This window comes from Podarcis filfolensis (assembly GCF_964270895.1).
Source record: "Podarcis filfolensis genome assembly, chromosome: 2".
NCBI lineage: Eukaryota > Metazoa > Chordata > Lepidosauria > Squamata > Lacertidae > Podarcis > Podarcis filfolensis.
Window position 1 is genome coordinate 67,785,004 of NC_139605.1, and position 21,830 is coordinate 67,806,833.

At 40.8% G+C, this 21,830-nt stretch overlaps 1 protein-coding gene across 3 annotated transcripts in view; it reads left to right on the plus strand.

Moving 5' to 3' along the window:
* Positions 1 to 21,830, plus strand: part of FSTL4 (follistatin like 4) — a 340,016-nt gene that overhangs the window by 175,441 nt on the left and 142,745 nt on the right. For all 3 annotated transcript variants that reach the window (XM_083600096.1, XM_083600097.1, XM_083600098.1), the window contains exon 5: positions 20,470 to 20,657. In XM_083600096.1, coding sequence (XP_083456222.1) covers positions 20,470 to 20,657 — 188 coding nt within the window. The remainder of the gene's footprint in view (positions 1 to 20,469; positions 20,658 to 21,830) is intronic.

Here is a 21,830-nt window from a genome sequence, read left to right on the forward strand (position 1 = left end):
ACCCCAGGTGAGACACAGAGAAGGGCCTCTCCCTCTGATCTTATGGGGAGGGAAGGATAGTACTTGACCTGGTGATTCCTCAGGCATCCTGAACTCTAGGGCTTTTAAGTGGTCAGCAGCACTTTGAATTGTACATGGAAACAAACTGGCACTGAGTGCAGACATAGCGGCATAGGTGTAACATGTTTCCATAGATGCATGCTGACTAATCTCCTTGCTCCTCTATTCCAGAGTCTGTCTCCTTTGTCACCAAGATCACATCTGTCTATCCCGATTAAGCTTTAATTTGTTAGCATTCATCTATTCAGTTACCACATCCAGTCACAAACTTTTGATTCCTACTGGTTTCTAAGGAGGAGATTGAAGCACATTTTAAATTCCCATTCAAATCAATGGGATTACATTCATCTGTAATTATGCTATCTTTTGATGCGTACCACCTTATTCGTACATAGCATCCCTTCAGCATCAACCCCAAATGTCACTCTTGGTACTTAAAGCATTTATTAGAATTCTAGAATCTGGATTTGAAAGGATGGAGTCCAGGAATTGTATGTTGATTGACCGACAGACTGATATAATGAATGGTTTTTCAATTGCATGATTGACTGTTTCACTGAAACCAGTACAAAGGTTATCTTTTCTGGTTTGCTCTATTGTCTGGATTGATGTTTCATCTGACAGTGTGAGGAGTTTTTGTTGTTGTTGTTGTTTTAGGGGTGATTTTTATTTAAAAATATATAGCAGTCCCTCCATACAAAATGACTAAAATGGCTAGCCTCAGTCCAGAAAGCCACACTTTCCTAAGGCCTGAAGTGTTGTTCAGCTTGGGATGGCAGGTTCTGATGAAGGAAGAAGAAATGGGAGGTGGGGAGCTGAATGGTGAGAACCTAGATTGGAGGAATGTCCTGGAATATAGGGATGCTAAACTTCTGTTTAGTAGAGACATCACCTTGCCAACAAAGGTCTGTATAGTAAAAGCTATGGTTTTCCCAGTAGTGATGTATGGAAGTGAGAGCTGGACCATAAAGAAGGCTGATCGCTGAAGAATTGATGCTTTTGAATTATGGTGCTGGAGGAGACTCTTGAGAGTCCCATGGACTGCAAGAAGATCAAACGCATCCATTCTTAAGGAAATCAGCCCTGAGTGCTAACTGGAAGGACAGATCGTGAAGCTGAGGCTCCAATACTTTGGCCACCTCATGAGAAGAGAAGACTCCCTGGAAAAGACCCTGATGTTGGGAAAGATGGAGGGCACAAGGAGAAGGGGACGACAGAGGATGAGATGGTTGGATAGTGTTCTGGAAGCTACCAGCATGGGTTTGACCAAAGTGCGGTAGGCAGTGGAAGACAGAAGTGCCTGGCGTGCTCTGGTCCATGGGGTCACGAAGAGCCGGACACGACTAAATGACTAAACAACAACAACAACAAACTTCCCTTGGGTCATGTCCAATATTGATTTCAGCGAGCTCTGAAAAGAAACATTCAAATTGATGGCTATTGGATGCAAATTGAATCATCCCTCTTTCCAATCATGTATCTGTATAATAAGGAAAGCAGCTTGATGAAAAATTGAAAAGTTTATATATTTCCTACTGAAAGTGAAATAATATTGGTTAAAAGTGTATCTTAATGGTAGAGGGGTTTTAACATTTATTAAAGGGCCCTCTATAATAATTAAAAACCCACTATGGATAGCTCTCTGAGGAATCCAGCCAATTTTGCTTTCTGTGGCAGGAATAAAGTAGAGCATTGCAAATGTCAAATAGCATACAGTGTAACAGCATAAATATAGGCTAATGTACCAAGCAAATATTCCATTTATCTGTTTAAATGGCCTTTCCTGGTTTGCAAATCTGAGCTATGATAATAGGCTTAAAACAGTGATCAAATGGATGTTTTGGAACTATGGATTGGGAAGAAATTTGATTCAGTTCATATTTAGAGGCAAAATCACCTAAATACACAAACTGAAATACAGACATCCTTCAAAATTTGCACTTATCCAAATTTTGCAGTGCAGTTCTCTAAGGATGCTTATACTAAGATATACTAAGATAAGCATATGCATTTGTATGCATATTAGTGAAAATAGCATTTAAAATGTATTATATGACAGAAGGTTGCTTTGCAAAAAAAATGTATAGAGGCCTGGGAATTTCTTAAATGTAAAATATTGAAGGCCCAAATGCAGATGATTTCAACAAGAAAGAAAAGTGGTAGGCATCTAAAGAAACTGGTGTGGCTGCATAAGGAGCTTACAGATTTCCTGGGGGAAATCAAAATTGACCCATAACATGATTATCCCATACTTTCTTGGAATTTTAGTTGCTTTCAGTAGGTTCTTATAAACACCAATAAAAATGGTAATTGTTATTAGACATTGGGCAAAAGATTGCAGCATTGCCAGGGGTTGGACTACATGGCCCTCATTGTCCCTTCCAATTCTGCAATTCTGCGATTCTGTGAAATGTTTTCCCACTGTCAGCCCAGTAACCTACGATAGCTGAGCCCCAATGATTATGATTTGCTTTGGCTCCAAGAATGTGTCTGCCATTTTGCAGCTCTGCGGCAGTAGGTTGTGTGAGCAGGAACTCACAAAGTTTTAAATCACATTTGTTAAGAGTGCTAGGAAACATAACTTCCCCCACAAAAAAAAGAGCAACCCTCCTCTTAAAAGAGCAAGGAGAACAGGTGCTTGGACAACAGATGTTGAAGTGCAGCAGATGCCTGGAGGACAGCTCTGAGAAACATTCCAATTAGAAACTGTTTTGCTGATTTACGTTTCCCTTCCATTTGGTTTTTGTTCTCCTTTTGTCCTTGAGTATCAAACATAATTTCACTAAACCCAGCAGGTTTTGTTTTTTGACTTTTCAGTCCATCTGCTAATTGCCCATCTACCTGGAGGCTTCAATTTGCTGTCCATTGTACTGCAATCAAGGGTAGTCAGTTAACTAGTGGTAATGTAGAGGGACTAATAATGCTTTCCTGAGCCTCCTTGTGCGCTATTATTGCAAGTAGCAGAAAGGCTTTTTAAAATAGCCACACGGTGACCAGCTATTTGTGATTCTGTAACTTCTTTTTCCCCAAATGTTTTGTGAGTAGAATATGCCTCCCCAAAATGGTCCCAATTACTTGACTCCATCCAAAACGAAAACAACAAAGTGTTTTGGCTGTTAGTGTATGGAGCCCTGAAAGCTGGTGACCATTTAGTTGTTCCACCAACTGCAGAATCCAAATGGACCCAGTATATCATATCCATATTTAATGACATGCACAGTGAATTGAATGGAAAAGAGACCAGTGATAACAAACTGGACAGACTAGAGTAGTGGCCAAGGGTGAAAGAGGAGGAGATTAGAAAGATAGTTAATAGTTTTAAACTGTGCAAGTCGCCAGGGCCAGATGGTCTACCAATAGAATTATTTAAGACTTTCATAGATTGGTGGGCAGAACCACTAGGAGTAAATTATTTACTCCTATTGATAAATATGGAATCATCTCCGAAATATGGCTCAGATCAATAATTATTCCAGTCTTTAAAAAAAGGTGATCCGGGTGGACCAAAGAACTGCAGACTGATAAGTGCACTGTAACTTATAGGGGAAATCTATGCTACGCACCTTTTACTTAAATTGCTTACCTGGATGAAAAATCTAAACGTACCAGGGAAAGAACAAATAGGTTTTTCCAAAGGCTGCTCCATTTTAGACCATTGTCTCATACATACGCATTTGGTTGAAAAATGCAGATTTCAAAATCAATCCAAGACTTATGCAGCATTCATAGATTTCCATGGTGCCTTTGATTCAGTTGATTGTGTGATATTGTGGAAGAAGCTTTCAGAGTTAGGAATTGATTGTTGATCTTAATATAGAATTTATATTCTTTTAAGGTCTCCCAAATCAAACTCAATATCAAAGGTCACCTCTCCCCTGATATCCTTAACACGAAAGGTGTAAAACAAGAGTGTATTCTTGCTCCTTTTGTCTTTAATTTATTTTTATCAGATCTTCTGGAGCACATCCAAAAAATAAAATCACATGCCCCCAAAATCAACCGAAACAAGGTCCCACTTTTACTGTATGCAGATGATGCAACCTTATTATCACTGACGAGGACAGGTTTGAATCATCTTTTACTCTCCTTGGTTTCTTACTGCAAAATTAACAAACTCTCTATAAATTATGAGAGGACAAAAATTCTGGTCTTCTCTAATTCATGGAAACTAGAGAAATGGAAAATAAGAGGACAAGAAATCCAGCAAGTAAAGATGCATAGATATCTCAGAATTTTATTCCAGAGTAACTCAGGCTGGTCAAACCATTGCACTGTCAGGAGGTCCTACACACAAGTAGGAGTCCAGCAGAGACACATGCCCAACTGGCATGTTCTCTTCTTCCTGGTCGTTTGTTCGGGAGATTCAAAAGCTTTCTCCAGCCCAAACATCACAGCAACTGATACCAAGAGCCAGTGTGGTGTAGTGGTTAAGAGCGGTGGACTCATAATCTGGTGAACGGGGTTCGCGTCCCCGCTCCTCCACATGCAGCTGCTGGGTGACCTTGGGCTAGTCACACTTCTTTGAAGTCTCTCAGCCCCACTCACCTCACAGAGTGTTTGTTGTGGGGGAGGAAGGGAAAGGAGAATGTTAGCCGCTTTGAGACTCCTTAGGGTAGTGATAAAGCGGGATATCAAATCAGGATCAGCAGAGTATATAGGCAGTCAGCGTTCAGACTCAGTAGCGCAGCTTTTTGGCTAAACTACATTTATTTACATATACACACTTGGAGATCGTAACTCAGCTCCTTCCTCTTCAGCATCAGACAGCAAAGAGAAAGGACAAAAGGACAAATGTCCTACATCACGGAAACACAGTAATCCAAACATCCTGTCTCTGTCACTTCCCATAATGTGGAATGAAAACATACACTGTCATGTGATATGAACAATGCCATGACTGCAACACGGTAAAAGAATGCTGTAAAACAGGCAAAGTGTACTTCCTCAGCAGTAGCTCGCTTTCTTTTCAGAAAGGTAACCAATTTATATCAACTGCCATTCAGATTTTTCAAGCTAAATTGTTGTCCCAGCTACTTTTTGGGATCCTCAGGCTCCCAAATTCAATCAAGTATGAAACGATGTGTGCAGATTAGGTATACACATTATGGAATATTGGGTGTGGACTAGCACTATAAATACTGGTTGTGTTGCCATTTTCGTTTCTAACCTTCCAGTCTGCTTTCCGATTTACTTAAGGGCTCCTGTAAATCCAAATGGCTCCAACTCACACACAGCAAAATTAGATCTATTTGTATTGACTTGGAATTATTGTAAAATTCTAGTGAGCAATATATTTATCACAATATCCAATATAGATTAAGGGATATTGAAAAACAAAACATTGAGTCAGCTGGAAATAAAATCTGCTCCCCCAAGTACTATGGTTTACAGCCGATAACAGGATCACTTATATCTCAAAGTTAATAATTCCAGCCCAACACAGGGCATTTATGTTTGCCCGTCTGAACGTCTCCCCCTCAGCTTTTGTTAAGGGCAAATATTTAAACATCCCTAGAAATGATAGACACTGCAGATGTTATTTGAATGTGCCTGACACTGTAGAACATATTCTTTTCTGCTGTCCACTGTACAACCAGATACATAAACGTGTGCTATCCCCCCTTTTTGGGTAGTTTTCCATCACAGCACAATGAAAACATCAGATTCTACCTGTCTGATATTAACCTGGAAGTAACGGCAAAGGTGGCTGAGTTTTTGTCAATAGTATCTCTTGGAGTGGTGAATGGCACCATTTCACAGGAAGACACTCCAAAGAAAATTTCTGTTACTATATGTCTTAGGATATTTATTTGTATATACAGTGGTACCTCGGGTTACAGATGCTTCAGGTTACAGATGCTTCAGGTTACAGACTCCACTAACCCAGAAATAGTACCTTGGGTTAAAAACTTTGCTTCAGGATGAGAACAGAAATTGTGTGACGGCGGCGCAGCAGCAGCGGGAGGCCCCATTAGCTAAAGTGGTACCTCAGGTTAAGAACAGTTTCAGGTTAAGAACAGACCTCCAGAACGAATTAAGTTCTTAACCCGAGGTACCACTGTGTTTTAATTTTTTTGTATATGGATGTTTTAAGATGGTCTATATCTGTAATGCCTAATAAAGGTTTGGAGAAAGAAAAAGAGCAGAATTATTATCTGTACAGAAACAGGTCTTTCCAGAGCTTTCTGATATCCCTAAACAAGCACTAAATTGCCAGGACCAGAATGGAACATATATTTGTAGTTACTTCATAAACCTACCCCAACATCTCTGCATGTGCCTAGCACATGCAGTCCATTCTGAGATACAAGCTCTGAAGGCAGCATCTAGGCAGTATTTGAGACAAATAGAGCTCTTGCTTCAGTTACGTAATTGGATGTAAACCCAAAGCCAAAAGGCTAATATATTTGACACCTCTAATTTCTGAGTATTCATCAGCAACAACGGAGCAACAAAGACCTTGGGATTTGCTCTTTCTTTGATCAATTTAAACCATGGCTGAGAACCACTCACCTGAGGGGCTCCCAGGGAAGAAAGTGTCGCTAACACAGGCAGCTTAATAAATACAGACAAACAGTCTACATTTTGGTGCTGCCCTGTCTGTCAAATGTGAGCAGCATGTAGCAAACCAAGATAACCAAGGTTTGGGTTAATTCAATCTCAGTGAATTTGAAGCAATCTGTTTCTGAGTACAAAGTGGGCAGAGATGTTCCTGTGCAAACAACACGATAATGTTTTAAACATAAATACAAGGTACAATCCACAAGAGCACAAGATGTCTGGGACGGAAGATTAAGCCAAAGATAGAGAGCATCATGCTTAATAGAGATGTCAGTTTTACACAGTAGGGCTTCCTTAAACTAATTACATGTGATTTGCTGAAGCAAGGAGCTAGAATTCCAGCTCTCCTTGTTTATGCAGAATGCCTCACTTGCAGATTTCAGATGCCCAAATGAAGTGTTTTACTCTTGCCAAACAGATTTTGTATGGAGACAGTGCAAAGAAGAAGAGCAAACTTGATTCAAATATTCAGCTTTGAACTGAAATGAAACTGCAGACCCTGTTGATGCACAATATTTAAGTGTAGGAGCAATGCCATCATAATCCAGAATAGGCTATAATTTCTCTATTAAGAAATGTGGCCAGCTCCCTCTTGATCCAAGTCATTGGGAGATCCAGTGGGGATGGTGACAAAGGAGTGGGCAAAGCTAGCAAACTCCTCCTTGCTCTCTCTCTCTGTGTGTGTATGTATTTGAATTGTTTGAAAGATGTTCTCCAAGTTTCTAAGATTTTTTTATTGTTGTTATTTTATTGCTTGTTATTTGCCATGCTGGGCTTCTTTGGGAAGAAGGGCAGGATATAAATATAATAACTAACTTATTAATAAATAAATAAATAACTGTTTTAAAAACAACAGAAAGCTATTTCCATCACTGGTTTGGCCAGCTTTGTTTCCTGAACTAGGCAATGCTGTCAAAAACACTAGATCAGCGGGTGTGGTATAGAAACTAAAGTAGTTACTGCATGCTGACAAGGAATGACATTTAAAAAATGACAAGCTTTACGCTGTTGCAAATAACCTCTTTAATGCCACATCTGGTGTGGTAAAGAGTCACTCTGAGAATTAGTCCCACTTGAGTTTTACCTTTGGTGATGTGTCCCTGTCTTGCGGTGTGATGCTTCACCCACTGGAATAGCTGAGGCTGGAGAGTTCTCTCTTCCTGTGACAATCCCACAGCTAAGGACCAATTTCTCTCTGTGATAGTGTCGGGTACAGCACTCTCAGTCGCTTTACAGCTGAGCATGCGGATAGATAATCATGTGTAATTCAGCATGCAGGCTGGAGGTTGACAGCTCCTAATGTAATTCCCAATCATGACATCCTAACTCACCAGTTTCAGGCAGCGATGAAGAATAAGAAAATTTGCTGAGTTACCAAACTGCAGATATGTAAAGGGAGATTGCTATATTGTTCAAGGAGAGGAGGATGGGTGTTTAGGCAATGCTGTTTTGAAGTGTGCGCTGCTCATATTCCACTGAAGCAGGTGGTGCATATTTATGTCTTTTACTGTGATGGTAGGGAAATAAATTTCAAAATAGAAATCGTGTTGCAGTGTTGACTATTTTAGCGTTGAATCAATTTCTATGGGTCTTGGTTGTTTTTTTTAAAGACAGTTTTGTCATGCAGTTCTGGGATGCAGGTTCACACTGACAGATTGCATCAGTTGTATGAGTGCTCATTGTGTGTTTTGACTTCTGAAATTCCTGGGGCACTTTGGGGAGCCGCTGTGTGAGCATGGGAATTGTGGCAGCATGAATGCATTTCTTGCACACACGCAAAAAAATATTTCTCCATGCAATCCTGTCAACAGGGAGAGGATTGTGTGGAAACCAAACACAAATCACACAACTTCTGTTGCAATCCAAAATTCTACCCAAAGACAGTGGTTAGTTGTTAATCATCAAGTAGTTGAGGCTGCAGCTGATAATAAAACACTTTATCTGCATGCAAAATATCCCAAGTTTAGTCCCTGGCATCATCATGTAGGGCTGGGAATGACTCCTGTCTAACATCCAAAGAAGCAGGCCAGTCCTAGGCAGGGTAGACAATACTGAGTTGATGGACCAGGGGTCTCACTTGGGATAAGGCAGTATCCAACGTTCTGTCAAGAGTGGCTCACCTGGTGGAGCAGAGTACATTGGTAGCCTCCCAGCAATGCAATCACTGGTGCTTAGAATGAGGTGGAGCCAATCCAACACTCACTGGTGTGCCCACACAGCCCCAACCTCAGTGATGCATCACTTCTCCCAGTAAGTGGCAATGGCTCCACTGCTGAGAGGCTATTAATGTGGCTCTGCCCCACTGTGCAAACCACTCCTGAGTACTATATTCAAATGCAACCCAAAACTGATGGGCATAAGTATTAGAAACTTATCCAGACAGAATTAATATTCTAGATGAATTAACTGGCCTTGTTCTCACTGAAGTGGCAAACCTATGTCTGGCCTGTAGCACTTTAGACTGCAGATAGGAGCTCATGCGACTGTACACTCCACCACACAGAAAACTAGAATATTCCAGACAAGGCTTGGTTGGTTTGAAGTGTGAACCCTTGTCCTTGACATCCAGCTTTCTACTTTTGAGGGTATGTATTTTGTTTCATTTTTGTGCATTCCATCATGTGAGCCTCACCTTGCAGCCTGAAATGCAGCCCAGACAAAGATTTAGTGAAAACTCAATGCATTTCTTTTGCTGAACAAATGGTTTTCACTTTCAGTAAGTGATTCTCTTCATTTACAGAGATGAAAACTTATTGACACCATATTTTTGGCAGCTGACTACATTGAGTGACACTGTGAGCTTAAAAAATTGGAAATGTCAGAAATCCCTGGAACACATCTCAACAAGGAAATCTAGATTCATGCACCATTGATTTTTTGGAGGAAGCCACATTATGTAGATTACTATATAATACAGTTATGGAGAATTCAGCACAAAAATTCCAAGTGCCAAACTAGATAATATGAGAATTGTGTGCTTCCCCCATTCCGTTGTTCTTCTTCTGGTTGAAAAAAATAGTGAGTATTGTGGGTGTGATCAAGGTAATAAAGGAAAGAGACATTATAGCCCTAATGATACACCCCCAATCTATTCCTTGCATGAGGGAAACTACCATTTATTGTTTCTAATATTGTTTAGTTTGCTCATCATTCATCTTATTGTGATAGCTGGTCTCTTAGGATTCAATCCTATACCCACGTACCTGGGTGTAAGCTCTACTGAATGCAGTGCAACTTAATTCTGCGCAGACTTGTGTAAGGTTGTGTGGCTAACATCATTAATGTATAGTGCTGCCGTATCCTTTATCTGAGAGGCCCCTGCCCCTTTAAGAGTAGTAATGAAAATGAAAATGCCACAAGCTGTGGCTTCTCTCATCTCTGCAGCGCTGTGACAAGGAAAAAACTGCCTCCAATTAAATCCCCGGTCTATGTGCAACACATAAAAGTAGCAGATGCCTTCTGTGAATGTAGAGCTGTGGCAGCCCCATGCTGCTTGGTTAAAATTTGAAAATGCTGGTATGACGCTTGTGTGGCATGATGAAACAATGAATTTGGAATAGCTAAAAAGTGTGCCTTCTAGGAAATGGAGGAGGAAATACTCAGTGCTAGAAGGAATACACTAGTTCTTATTCCTTTAATGATATGCTGTAATAAAGGACAGTTGTGTTTGAAAGGCCTGCACCTTCCTGATTTGTTTTTCCTGCTATCCCAACACAACAGCAAGGCAGCCGCCAGAGTTCCTAGCCCCTGTTGTATGTCAGGCTGTCTTTCACAGTAGCATGTTCAAGAATACCCACGTTTTCACTGTTCAGAGCTGCTGCCATGTTCATCCGGTTCTTGTTAATTGCATCTGCTTGAAGAACATTCAGTTAACCCCCTTCCTGACACCCGATTGACACTCTTGTTGTTTTGCAGATTTGACTTCACAAAAGTCAGTGAACTGTGGGTTGGTGTTTAGCTCCCACAGTAATAATCTGTTTCATTTCACAGAAACCCCGGGTAGGATTTTCAAAAGTGGGCCAATTACTGAGGGAGCTGGATTAATGAGATGTCATCACTTACCACTTACCATTCTCTCTTTTTTTTTAAGATATTTATTGAGATTTTACAAAAACATAAGTTTACAAAATAGAAAAAATCACATAAAAAGAAAAAGATACAAAAAAGAAGACATAGAAAAATACATTAAAAAGAGAAAATAAAAATAAAAATACAAAATACAAAAAACAAATAGATAACAAAGAATTAAAAACAAATCCGTTTTTAACAACTTTAAACTCATTAGCTTATTTCCTTAACCTCCTCACACCTCCCCTTTTCGTATTCCCATTTAAATAATCAAATCAGCAAATCCTTACCCTCTTTCGTTTATCTTAACTCTATATCTTAACATATTATAACTCTATATTTTCATCCATTTGTCAATCCATTTTTGCATATTCTTATTAACTTTGTTGCTAATGCCACTTATTTTCAATCCAACATCATTTTAACATTCATTAATTTTACAGTGTTTCTGAAGATAGTCTTTAAATTTCTTCCAGTCTTCTTCCACCAACTCTTCTCCCAGGTCTCGGATTCTGCCAGTCATTTCCGCCAGTTCCATATAATCCATCACCTTCATCTGCCACTCTTTCAGGGTGGGTAACTCTTGTGTCTTCCAATACTTTGCAATAAGTATTCTTGCTGCTGTTGTTGCATACATAAAGAAAGTTCTATCCTTCTTTGGCACCAATTGGCCGACTATGCCCAGGAGAAAGGCCTCTGGTTTCTTCAGGAAGGTATATTTAAATACCTTTTTCATTTCATTGTATATCATTTCCCAGAAAGCCTTAATCTTTGGGCACGTCCACCAAAGGTGAAAGAATGTACCTTCATTTTCTTTGCATTTCCAACATTTATTAGCGGGCAAATGATAGATTTTTGCAAGCTTGACTGGTGTCATGTACCACCTGTATATCATTTTTATAATATTCTCTCTTAAGGCATTGCATGCCGTAAATTTCATACCGGTGGTCCACAACTGTTCCCAGTCAGCAAACATAATGTTGTGACCAATATCTTGTGCCCATTTGATCATAGCAGATTTAACCGTTTCATCCTGCGTATTCCATTTTAACAGCAAGTTATACATTCTTGAAAGTATCTTAGTTTTGGGATCTAACAGTTCTGTTTCCAATTTTGATTTTTCCACCTGGAAGCCAATTTTTTTATCCAAATTATAGGCCTCTCTTATTTGATAATAATGAAGCCAGTCTCGCACTTTATCTTTTAATTTCTCAAAACTCTGCAATTTCAATTTGTCTCCTTCTTGTTCCAATATTTCCCAATATTTCGGCCATTTGGCCTCCATATTGAGCTTTTTCTGAGCCTTCGCTTCCATTGGTGACAACCACCTTGGGACCACTTACCATTCTCTGGGAGGATGGGCTTGATAAATGTAGTTCATTGCCAAGTCCTGACATAAAAACAGGACCACGCTCTATGATTCTTGGCAGGCTGATCAATATTTTATCTGCCAAAGCATGCAGAAGTGCTAAACAGAATGATTTGTGTGGCTGCTGTGTAAGAGAAGACAAAAAAAGAGGGGGGAATAGGCCTCTGTGAACAGAGCATGTAAATTTGATGGACATTAATATTTACGGAGCCTTTTTGCAATCAAGAGCCTGAAAGTCTGTGTTTTTCATTTTTTGAAACCGCATGAATATTGGGAGATTATAAAACATGTAAACAGATTCTTTTTCTTTTTTTAAGTGTCTTCAGAGAGCACCTCTGGCAGTATATGAAGGTACTGTTGCTTTGTGCTCACTAAGAACCCTATTGAAGTTCTTAAGACACATGGAGACTGAACACGTGAAAGGGCTATTCAGAATGTTCCCCCGATGCCAACATGTGTGCTGGCTATCGTCCCTGACTGATGTGTGAAGAGCATCAATCTGATGTAGGCCTACATATGAGGACCCCAGTTCCCCTGGGAGGAGCCCTATATATATATATATATATATATATATATATATATATATATACACACCATGAATAAGGCTTGGGTTCTTGGCTCCATTGGAAGCAATGCTTCTGAAGTTTTCCTTTTCTGAATTTCCCTCTGGATTTTGGAGATCTAAATTACCCCATCTTATTTCTGAAGTGGAACCAATCCAACAGGAATCCTGAATTGTTCCATGAAACACACACAAAACACAAATACGCATGCCTATGAAAGCTGGAATATAGGAAAACAGGAAGCTTCCACTCCTCCTTAATTTTATACAGCGTGCATGCATGCCTAATTTCGAAATCAAGGAATGAAATAAGAAAAATGGGGGAAATCTGTCCATTGGAGTGGAAGCGTGATTTTTGAATGTAGTTTCAGTACATGCTATTATGCTCACAGTGAAGACCTCTGCTAGGGAAATGTATTGAAATCATTGCAGTGGATGTATCTTATGTGTAATATTTGTATATCATCAAAAAGACCTGAAGAAACAGAAGTGGCACTTCAGAGTGGGAGATGTGTTGGCCCCCACTAGCATCAATCATATTCTAGAAGGGGAAAGGGACAGGAATTTTGCTTAAAAAAGGCTCCAGAGTGCTGTTACAATTTATTGTTAATTGAGTGGCTACATGATATATATTTGGTGAGTCCTGATGATTAGAGGTGAGACAGATAACTTTGAAAGTACAAACACATGTAATTAGGTTGTGTTAAAGACTTAAAATAAATAAATAAATCCAATTATAAAGAGACCTGGAAAACAAGGGATGGATTTTTCAACATAATTTCCATACAGATCCAATGAAACTTTAAGCAGCCCCTGAATTATAGGTCATGAAATGAGATTTGGAAAGACCATGAAATTCAGGGCTTTTCTGCCCCAGGTTGTAATGAAAAGCAAAATGTTGGGCAGGGGAACATTAAAAACAGTGAGAGCCACCATGCCCAACAGACTCTGCAAATGAGTAGTGTGTCACACTGCAGTGTTTCTTCAGTTGGTGTAGCCACACTGATTAGATATTATTTATAGCTATTATAAACAGCGCTGAAATGCTTAGTCACCAGCCTTCCTGCCAAAGGTTGAATGCACACACTGGCCCTTCGCTTGGCATTGCCACACCCTGCTGGCCCTGGTCTCTGATGATCCAGAGTTTCTGATCTCAAGCAACACCAGCATGAGTACAGCTGTACGTGCACAGACACCCCTTTGCAAAAACCTGCAAAACCTGTGGGTGTCAGGAGAGGGGCAGTCCTTCTCCCCCATCCACCCATGCATCTAAGCTACCCATGAAGGAGCTCATGAAAGGGGCAAATAAAAGCAAACAGGATTTTCCCCTTCCCCATCCATGACCCCCCTAAAATCTGGTCTGGGGGGTTGGAAGAGCTCCCAGAACAGGTTGCAGGGGGAGGGGAGATTGTTCCATCTAGCAATCAGAAATACTTATGCTGATGGAACAATTTCCTTAGTGCAAAGTTGAATTCCACCCCGAGCCTTTGAGAGCAGAAGTTATCAGAGATATTTTCAACCCAGAGGGCAAGAAACTTGTATCCAGTCATTTTAACACCACCTGATTGCCTCACGCTCCAGTGAAATGTTTCTAAAGCTTTAATGTCTTCAAAGTGGCTGTGTCTCTCAAAACCTGCCTTGGGATGGGGAAATGGATGAAAACTGACACCCATGTTTCTGGTTTGGACACCAGGTGGTCAAACTCAAAGGTGTACCTCAAAAGACATAAAACCAGCTAATGTAGCACATAGAATATAGGTTCAATTTATGAAAGAATCAGGAGTCCTTGGGAGTTGCTAACAAGGCAACCCAGCTGTGAGCTACCTATTAAAAAGACTCACCAATGAGGATATTCTGAAATGAGATAAATTGCTAATAATGAATTCGTGTTGTGAAGGAAAGGAAACTGCTGGAGGGCACTTAACAAAGCAGAGGAAAGAACACATTTGTGAGAGCACATTTTTTTAATAAAAAAAAATGGTGTTTCATTATTCTATCTGTCTTAGCAGCAACAGTTATAGTGCCGGAAAGGGGACACATTTGTATGAGCCACTGGTGCTGCCAAATAAAACCTAAGAAGTGAGAGTATTTAGTAGATAAAGCTAGTGGATTCCAAGCACAGCGTAAGAAGATTACAAGTGTCATTGACAGCAGCAAGAGGGTAAAGGGAAATGATAAGCAGAGAGTAGCCACTGCCCTTGCTAAGCCCTATACAAACATCTCAAATAGGATTTTAAGAACCCTTTTGTGGAGAAGGTAAGGAAGTTACAGGATTTTTTTTTAAAAAAATAAAGCCACCCAGTTGAACAGTGCAGGAAGGGAAGCCACTTTCAGGAGTTTGGGTAAAGCTTTTGAAGAAAGTGGTGCCAGGAATTCTACTTCTTAGAATTCGCATCAGCCACACAGGAGGAACTCTTCCATCACAAATGCTCCTTTGGTCTCCTAGAAGGTTGCTTGCTGGAGATGCAGAAACTCCCTTGCAGCATTGGAAGAGAACACAGAGGCATCAGGGGTGGCCGAATCTCTCAGTTTTGCTTTCTCTCTGTTTTTCATTTTTCCAATCTGCAGTTTTCTGCATTCTATAACTATTTGTGGGTTGGTTGGTTGGTTGGTTGGTTGGTTGGTTGGTTGGTTGGTTTAAAAAAGTCCTCAGGGAAATTCATCTGCATTTTAGTACAAAATCCTCCTTTGCAAAACCAGTTCCCCATATATAATGTTTTTGTTCATTATTTTCACAAATGCATGCATTTTATGCACACACTTTCGTGTCTGGAGAACTGCGCTGCAAAATTCAAAGAAGTGCAGATTTTAAAGGATGTTCAGTTCATGCATTGTTTTGGAAAGTGTGTGAATTAGGTAGGTTTGCCTTTCAATGTGAACTCAATCAAATCCCACCAACTCCCACCCCTATTTGAAACAGAGCGGGTGGTGGCATGGCAGGCGAAAGTGGGCTTTGGTGAAAATCACCCTTCTTCCTCCTCCAGAAGGCACATCCACTGGATCGTAGCCCTCCCCTTCCCTCAAAGGGCACTCTGGATCCAATCCATTTCTTTTTCTCTTTTGTTCTGATTCTTATGCATATGTAATTTTTAATTTTCATTTAATATGTGTGGTAAAAAGAACGATAATATTGAATAGAAATGGTCTCTGTGTTAACTGTTCCATTAAGTGTCCCTTGGGGAAAAGAAAGCTTTTAACTCTCTCTCACTCTCTCTCTCTGCTTGATGTATTAAATGCAATGATACTTATTAAACACAATATCTGATAGCAAACCTGAGGCAAAAGTAGGGACAGGGATAAATGCTAGATGGTTGGTATTCTTACTGAGCCCTTCTACCAGAAACCTGTGTAGCTTCTGGACCAACCTTAAGGGCAGCCCCACATAGAGAGCATTACAGCAGTCTAGTCTTCAAGTTACCAATGCATGAACCCCAGAGCTGAAGCTGACCTGGACCAGGAATGGTCATAGCTGGTGTACCAACCAAGGCAGCTTCTAAACTGTGAGTTCTGAGTTGCGCAAGGAGCCTCCATGAGTACAGAAGTTGCTGGGTTGCTGAGTAGGACATCTTGCTACAGTATGTACACATTATAGCACCATTAAAGGAGTTGCAATGGCTGCCAATATGGGGCTGGGTCAGATTTAAAGTTTTAGTTCTAAAGCCCTAAAGAACCTGAGCTCAAGCTACCCTTCAACGCTGAAGGGGCAGAGATTGCCAGCCTACCCCCTCCCCTTTCCTTATGTGCTTTTAATTGTGGCTGGGGGGGGGTGCCTGAATAGGACTTAAGTGATGCTCTGATGTGCTAGAGGTGTCAAGCAGTGATTTTTATCTATGCAGGCGGAGGGGTAGCCATGCGTCTCACAGGATGATATTAAAGGATAAATTGGCTGAGTAGAAATGCTCCCTGTGATTAGCCATTCATATAAAAAGAGACACCTATTCATAAAAGACAAACTGAAACATGAGTAGCTTATCAAGTGCTAGCTCTGTCTTGAACCGGTCATTTGAATCCTTTTTCAATGTCGTTTTAAATATGGGGATTTCACTCTCTTTAGGTGAGGAAGACACCACCGTCTTATGTTTGAGATATTTATATGTACATTAAGGGTTATAGCCAATATTATTCCTACTTGTTGTTGTTGTTGTTGTTAACATACCGCCCTATACCTGGGGGTCTCAGGGCAGTTCACAGAATAAAATCAAGATATAAAACCACAAGATACATAATAAAAATAAAAACAACAACCCAATAGCCCCCCTCCCCCACAAAAAACACATTTTAAAAGGGCATAGGATGTAAATCAGATCAACCAAAGGCCTGGTTAAAAAGGAACGTTTTGCCTGGTGCCTAAAGGTGTATAATGAAGGCATCAGGTGAACTTCCACGGAGAGAGCATTCCATGGATGGAGAGCCACTGCAGAGAAGGCCCATTCTCATGTTGCCACCCTCTGGACCTCTCGAGAAGGAAGCACACAAAGAAGGGCCTCAGAAGATGATCTCAGGGTCCGGGTAGGTTCACATGGAAAGAGGCAGTCCTTGTGGTATTGTGGTCCTGAGCTGTTTAATGCTTTATAGATCAAAACCAGCACTTTGAATTGGGCCCAAAAACTAATTGGTAGCCAGTGCAGTCGGACCAAGATCAGCGTAATATGCTCAAACCGTACTGCCTGGCCACTGAATTCTACACTAGCTGAAGTTTCCGAACTGTCTTCAGAGGCAGCCCTACGTATAATGCATTGCAGTAATCTAACCTTGAGGTTACCAGAGCATAGACAATAGTAGTTAGGCAATCCCTGTCCAGAGGGGGGTGTAGCTGGGCCACCAGCCGAAGCTGATGGAAGGCACTCCTGGCCACTGGATACATAGAATAGACCCATTGATATTAATGCACATGACTAACTTAGGTACTTTAATTCTAGTGGGTTTACCTTGAGTAGGTCTCAATGGAATACAACCGCATGGGTAAAATTCAATGTAGTGCTGAGTGTGGTATGCATATGGGGAACGAGGTCTCTCTATGTGACCACCTAATTTTGTTCAGAGGGTTCCTCCAACTCCCCAAAGCAGATTTAAGGGACACCAAAGATGCATAGGGCAAGGAGATGGTCATGTTGTGCAAATGGACCTTGTTCCATGCATGCAACAACTTAGTTGAATCCCACACTATGTATTGACTAAATTGCCAGCTATGCTGCAGCATAAACTTTCAATACAACTTACACACAGAGTAAAACAGCACAAGAAAATACAGCAATAAAAATAGTACAAAGCATGGAAATCAATGAAAGCCAGACTATGTATAAAACAACTGCTAAAACCAGATATACAAGATACTGGAAAAACTGGGCAAATAAAATTTCCAGTCACTTTTGCACTGGGAAGAGATCGAAAATGGATCCAGATGAGCTTCTCTCCGGAGGCGTTATTGGACAGATTCATATGATAGAAGGTAGACAGGTCTTATGCTATGCTTGGGTGGGATCATGCTATGCCTACTGGGGGTGGGAGATGAGTTTGGTTCAGTTCACAGTTAAAAGTGAAGCTACTCAATTCACACTTCCCAAAACAATATACAGGCAACTCCCAATTTACGTGGGGGTTACATTCCACGCTATCACACATTTAAGTGAAATCATATATATTTGAAACACCGTTAAAAAATCCTGCAAACACCCCGTTCCACCCCCACCCTGCGCCACCACGGCCCATTCCACCCCTTAATTGTGATATTTTCAGGTCACTTCCGGGTTTGGTGAGATGTGCATGTGCTCAAACGAACACATATCAGAAGCACTGCCTGTACAAACCAAAACATTGCCATTCTTTGAAATCTGTAGGCCTTGCTGCCTAGTAAGGGTGCTTAGGACTGCAGCCTAAATAATGTTTTTTTGATTAATTAAATGGCATGTCACCAATTACTGTGTTCATTAGTCAATTAAATTTACATTGATTAAATTACATTTGCTGAATTGCCCATCACCACAATGTATACTGAGACAGTGAAGGAAGTGTATAATAATTTACAACCCCATAAACAAAATCCAGTGCTGATGGGCAAAGGGAAAGGCCACTTTTAGTATCCCCCCCCCCATTCCTCTCAAATAGATAAACCAGAGCTAAAATGGTTACATAACAACTGTGCTATTAACTCACAGCCCCACTGATGAAAATCTGCACTTACTGATTAAAAGTGGCATCCTTTGATTAATTGCCTAAAGCTTTAGTTGATTAATATACCAATTACAGTGTGCAGCTCTACTTATTGTGGGAGTGGGGTTTTAAAAGGAAGAGTTTCTGTTCTCTTAGTGTTCTTCTTCTTCCATGATTTGAGTTTCCATTAAAGCACGATTCACCCAAAGACCCAAGAGCTAAAACGATCTGCCTCCCAGCATTCCCACAGGCATGCAGAATCTTTTTTGGGACCTTCATGCATTTTTATGTGAAAAGTATAGAGAGTTTAGGAGCATGTTCTGTTTAACAGTCTTAGAAACCTTACCACAACCAGAAACTCTGTTTTACCAGGGAGGTTTCTAAACGTGTTCAACAAAATGCACATAAAAACACTCTTTAGAACATAGTTGTTCTTGAAAGGATACAATTGTACCCAGAGACGTAGCAAGGTCAGGTGGTACCCAGTGTGGAAATTTTTTTGTCACCCCGCCACATCAACGGCTCGGGGTAGGCTTAGGAGTCGTCACCCCCCTCAGCGATGACACCTGGTCTGGTCTGCACCCCCCGCACCCCCCGCACCCCCTTCCTACGCCTCTGGTTGTAACAAAATGTTGGCTCCTCCACTAATATATACTCTGCTTCAGTGTTACTCCATATCTGTCCACTGTTTCCCCAGTCAGACTTACTTATGGGATCTTTTTATTCTGAACATGAGTGGTCCCCTACACACTACACTGGTCCCTGTCCCAACCTCCACTGACAGAAAGGGGAAAAGAGCAGCGGCAAACCAGCAGAAGCCCCATTTTGGTTTCATATCCTATCATCCTAATCTTGAACTCATTATCAGGAGTCAGTCCAATGGAAATCAGGATATCTTATATCCGAGGCAAACGTCTGGGAAGATTTGGAGTTGCCCTCCATCCTCTTTGCTTTACAGTGCTATGTACCTGGCCAGCTGAGTTCAAGTCTTTGATTAGGCTAGTTGTGCTCCCTTCTACAGCAGGGAGTTCTTTTTGCAGATGTTACCAAGTACATTGCTTCTTTTATTTTTATTTATTTGTTTATTTTTTAAAAAAACACCTTTTGAAACTTTTGTAATATAACACAGCCGCAGAACTAATGGTTTTCGAGTTTGGTAATTTGAGTTTCAGCTTGTAAATGGCATATTTACAGTGTGCAAATGATACCGCAGCACTTCCGTCTGATAATCAGCAGTTCACGCCTTGAGACTCAGTTAGTTATGATCACCACTTCAAAGCCACTCTAATCTTCTCCTTATATATTAGAAAAACCGGACTGCACTGTGGAAACGCAGCGGTGCATAAACTGCGACTATGTGGGGGCAAATAAGGATACTTTAAAAAAAGCATCTAGAGGACATTTAATGCATTCAGCAGATATTACATTTTACACGGTTGTCTGCTGAGTGAAGCCGTATAATCTGTAAAGTGAGATACTGATGAAGTTTCTTGGAGGTAGGATTTAGGGAGGGGAAAAACCTTGTCTTTATGAAAGGGCATCTCATTAGGATCATCTTAAAGCATTGCTTTTGAAAACCTCAGTAGGTGCAGGGCATCTCCCTTTGGGCGGCACCTTTTCTGGCTCCGTAGAAGTGCAGTCTTTTAGCAGATCAAGCAGGGAGAGGCATGCAGTCACATAATCCTATTTTATCTTTCAGGTGACACGTGTACAATGGCAGACTACCGTCAACTGAAAGGTATCCTGCTGGACCTTCAATCTCACCAGCAGAGGCAACAAAATCACCCAGGAGATGAGAGAATCCAGAAGCGCTTCTTAGTTGAAGATATGTTTAACCACTTGGATATAAATGGTGATGGGCACCTCAGCAGCTCTGAATTGGCTCAGGTGGGTTTGTTGTTCAATGAAAATCAAATTATGAAGTGGACTGCATTTCCCATTCAAAGTGTAAATTGAGTGTAACCACAGTGGAATCCTCAAGAGACTAGCTGTTTGTAAAACTCTGCTGAAAATTAGACTATGAAATATCTTGCCGTAGCTGACTTTTCTCCCATCTGCCTCAGGAAGCGGTGGCATTATTTTATATTGTTAAGGATATTTTGCAAAATAAGAATTTTCTATGCCACGTTTTTTTTTCCCTCCTTAGCTCTCTGGCAAATATAGGTTTGCGTCTGCAATCATCTTTTTTAAACATGCCCTGCTCACTGACAGATATCAGATTTTATTTGCATTGAAAAATATTTAAATATGAAAATCAGCATAGATTCTCCCTCCTTCCTCTGAGATGCTCTAATACTAAAAATTTCATTAACAACAGTTTCTGTCCCACATGTACAATATCCTTTTGTAGCGGCAGAAGTGTTGATTGACAATAGATCAGTTTAGATATATGGTGGTGAGACACACACACACACACACACACACACACACACACAAAGTGATATTGTCTTTATCATCATGTTGTGGAAGGTTATTCCCATCATGCCCTGATTATGCATTTTTGAGAAAGATCCAGCTAACCAGGAAGAAGGATGGACCCTTGATCTGATCCAGCATGTTCATTCGTGCTTCGAGGCCCCCGAGCCCTTCCCCTGAAAAAAACTTCACACCAACTGGCCCAATTGGCCCAAACAGCCTGGTGTGATCCTGGGGCCCAACGGTTAAAGCTTGGGCCACGCCCGGAAACAACTCTCCTAGCGGCGGTGCCTTAGGGGCCCGCGTGCAACCAGGACCCTCATTAAGGAGGATTCCATTTGTTCTTGTAAGATGACACAGTTGCTCAAAACCACAAGAGGGGAGAGGCTCTTGTTCTCATGTTCTGATCGTTGGTTTCCTACAGGCATCTGACTGGGCAAGATGAGCTACTGGCCTGATCCAACAAGCTCTTCTAATGTTCTTAGGAGATTTGCTGGGTAGTTTCTCTCCTTTTCCTCTGCAAATTTTCAGGAGTGAATTTTCAATGGAATGAGCTCTGCTGGGCTATATTTTTTTGAGAGTTTTCAGGAGTCAGCAAGATGCTGCTTTACCTTCTGCAAAAGACCAGAAAAAGGCAAATATTGC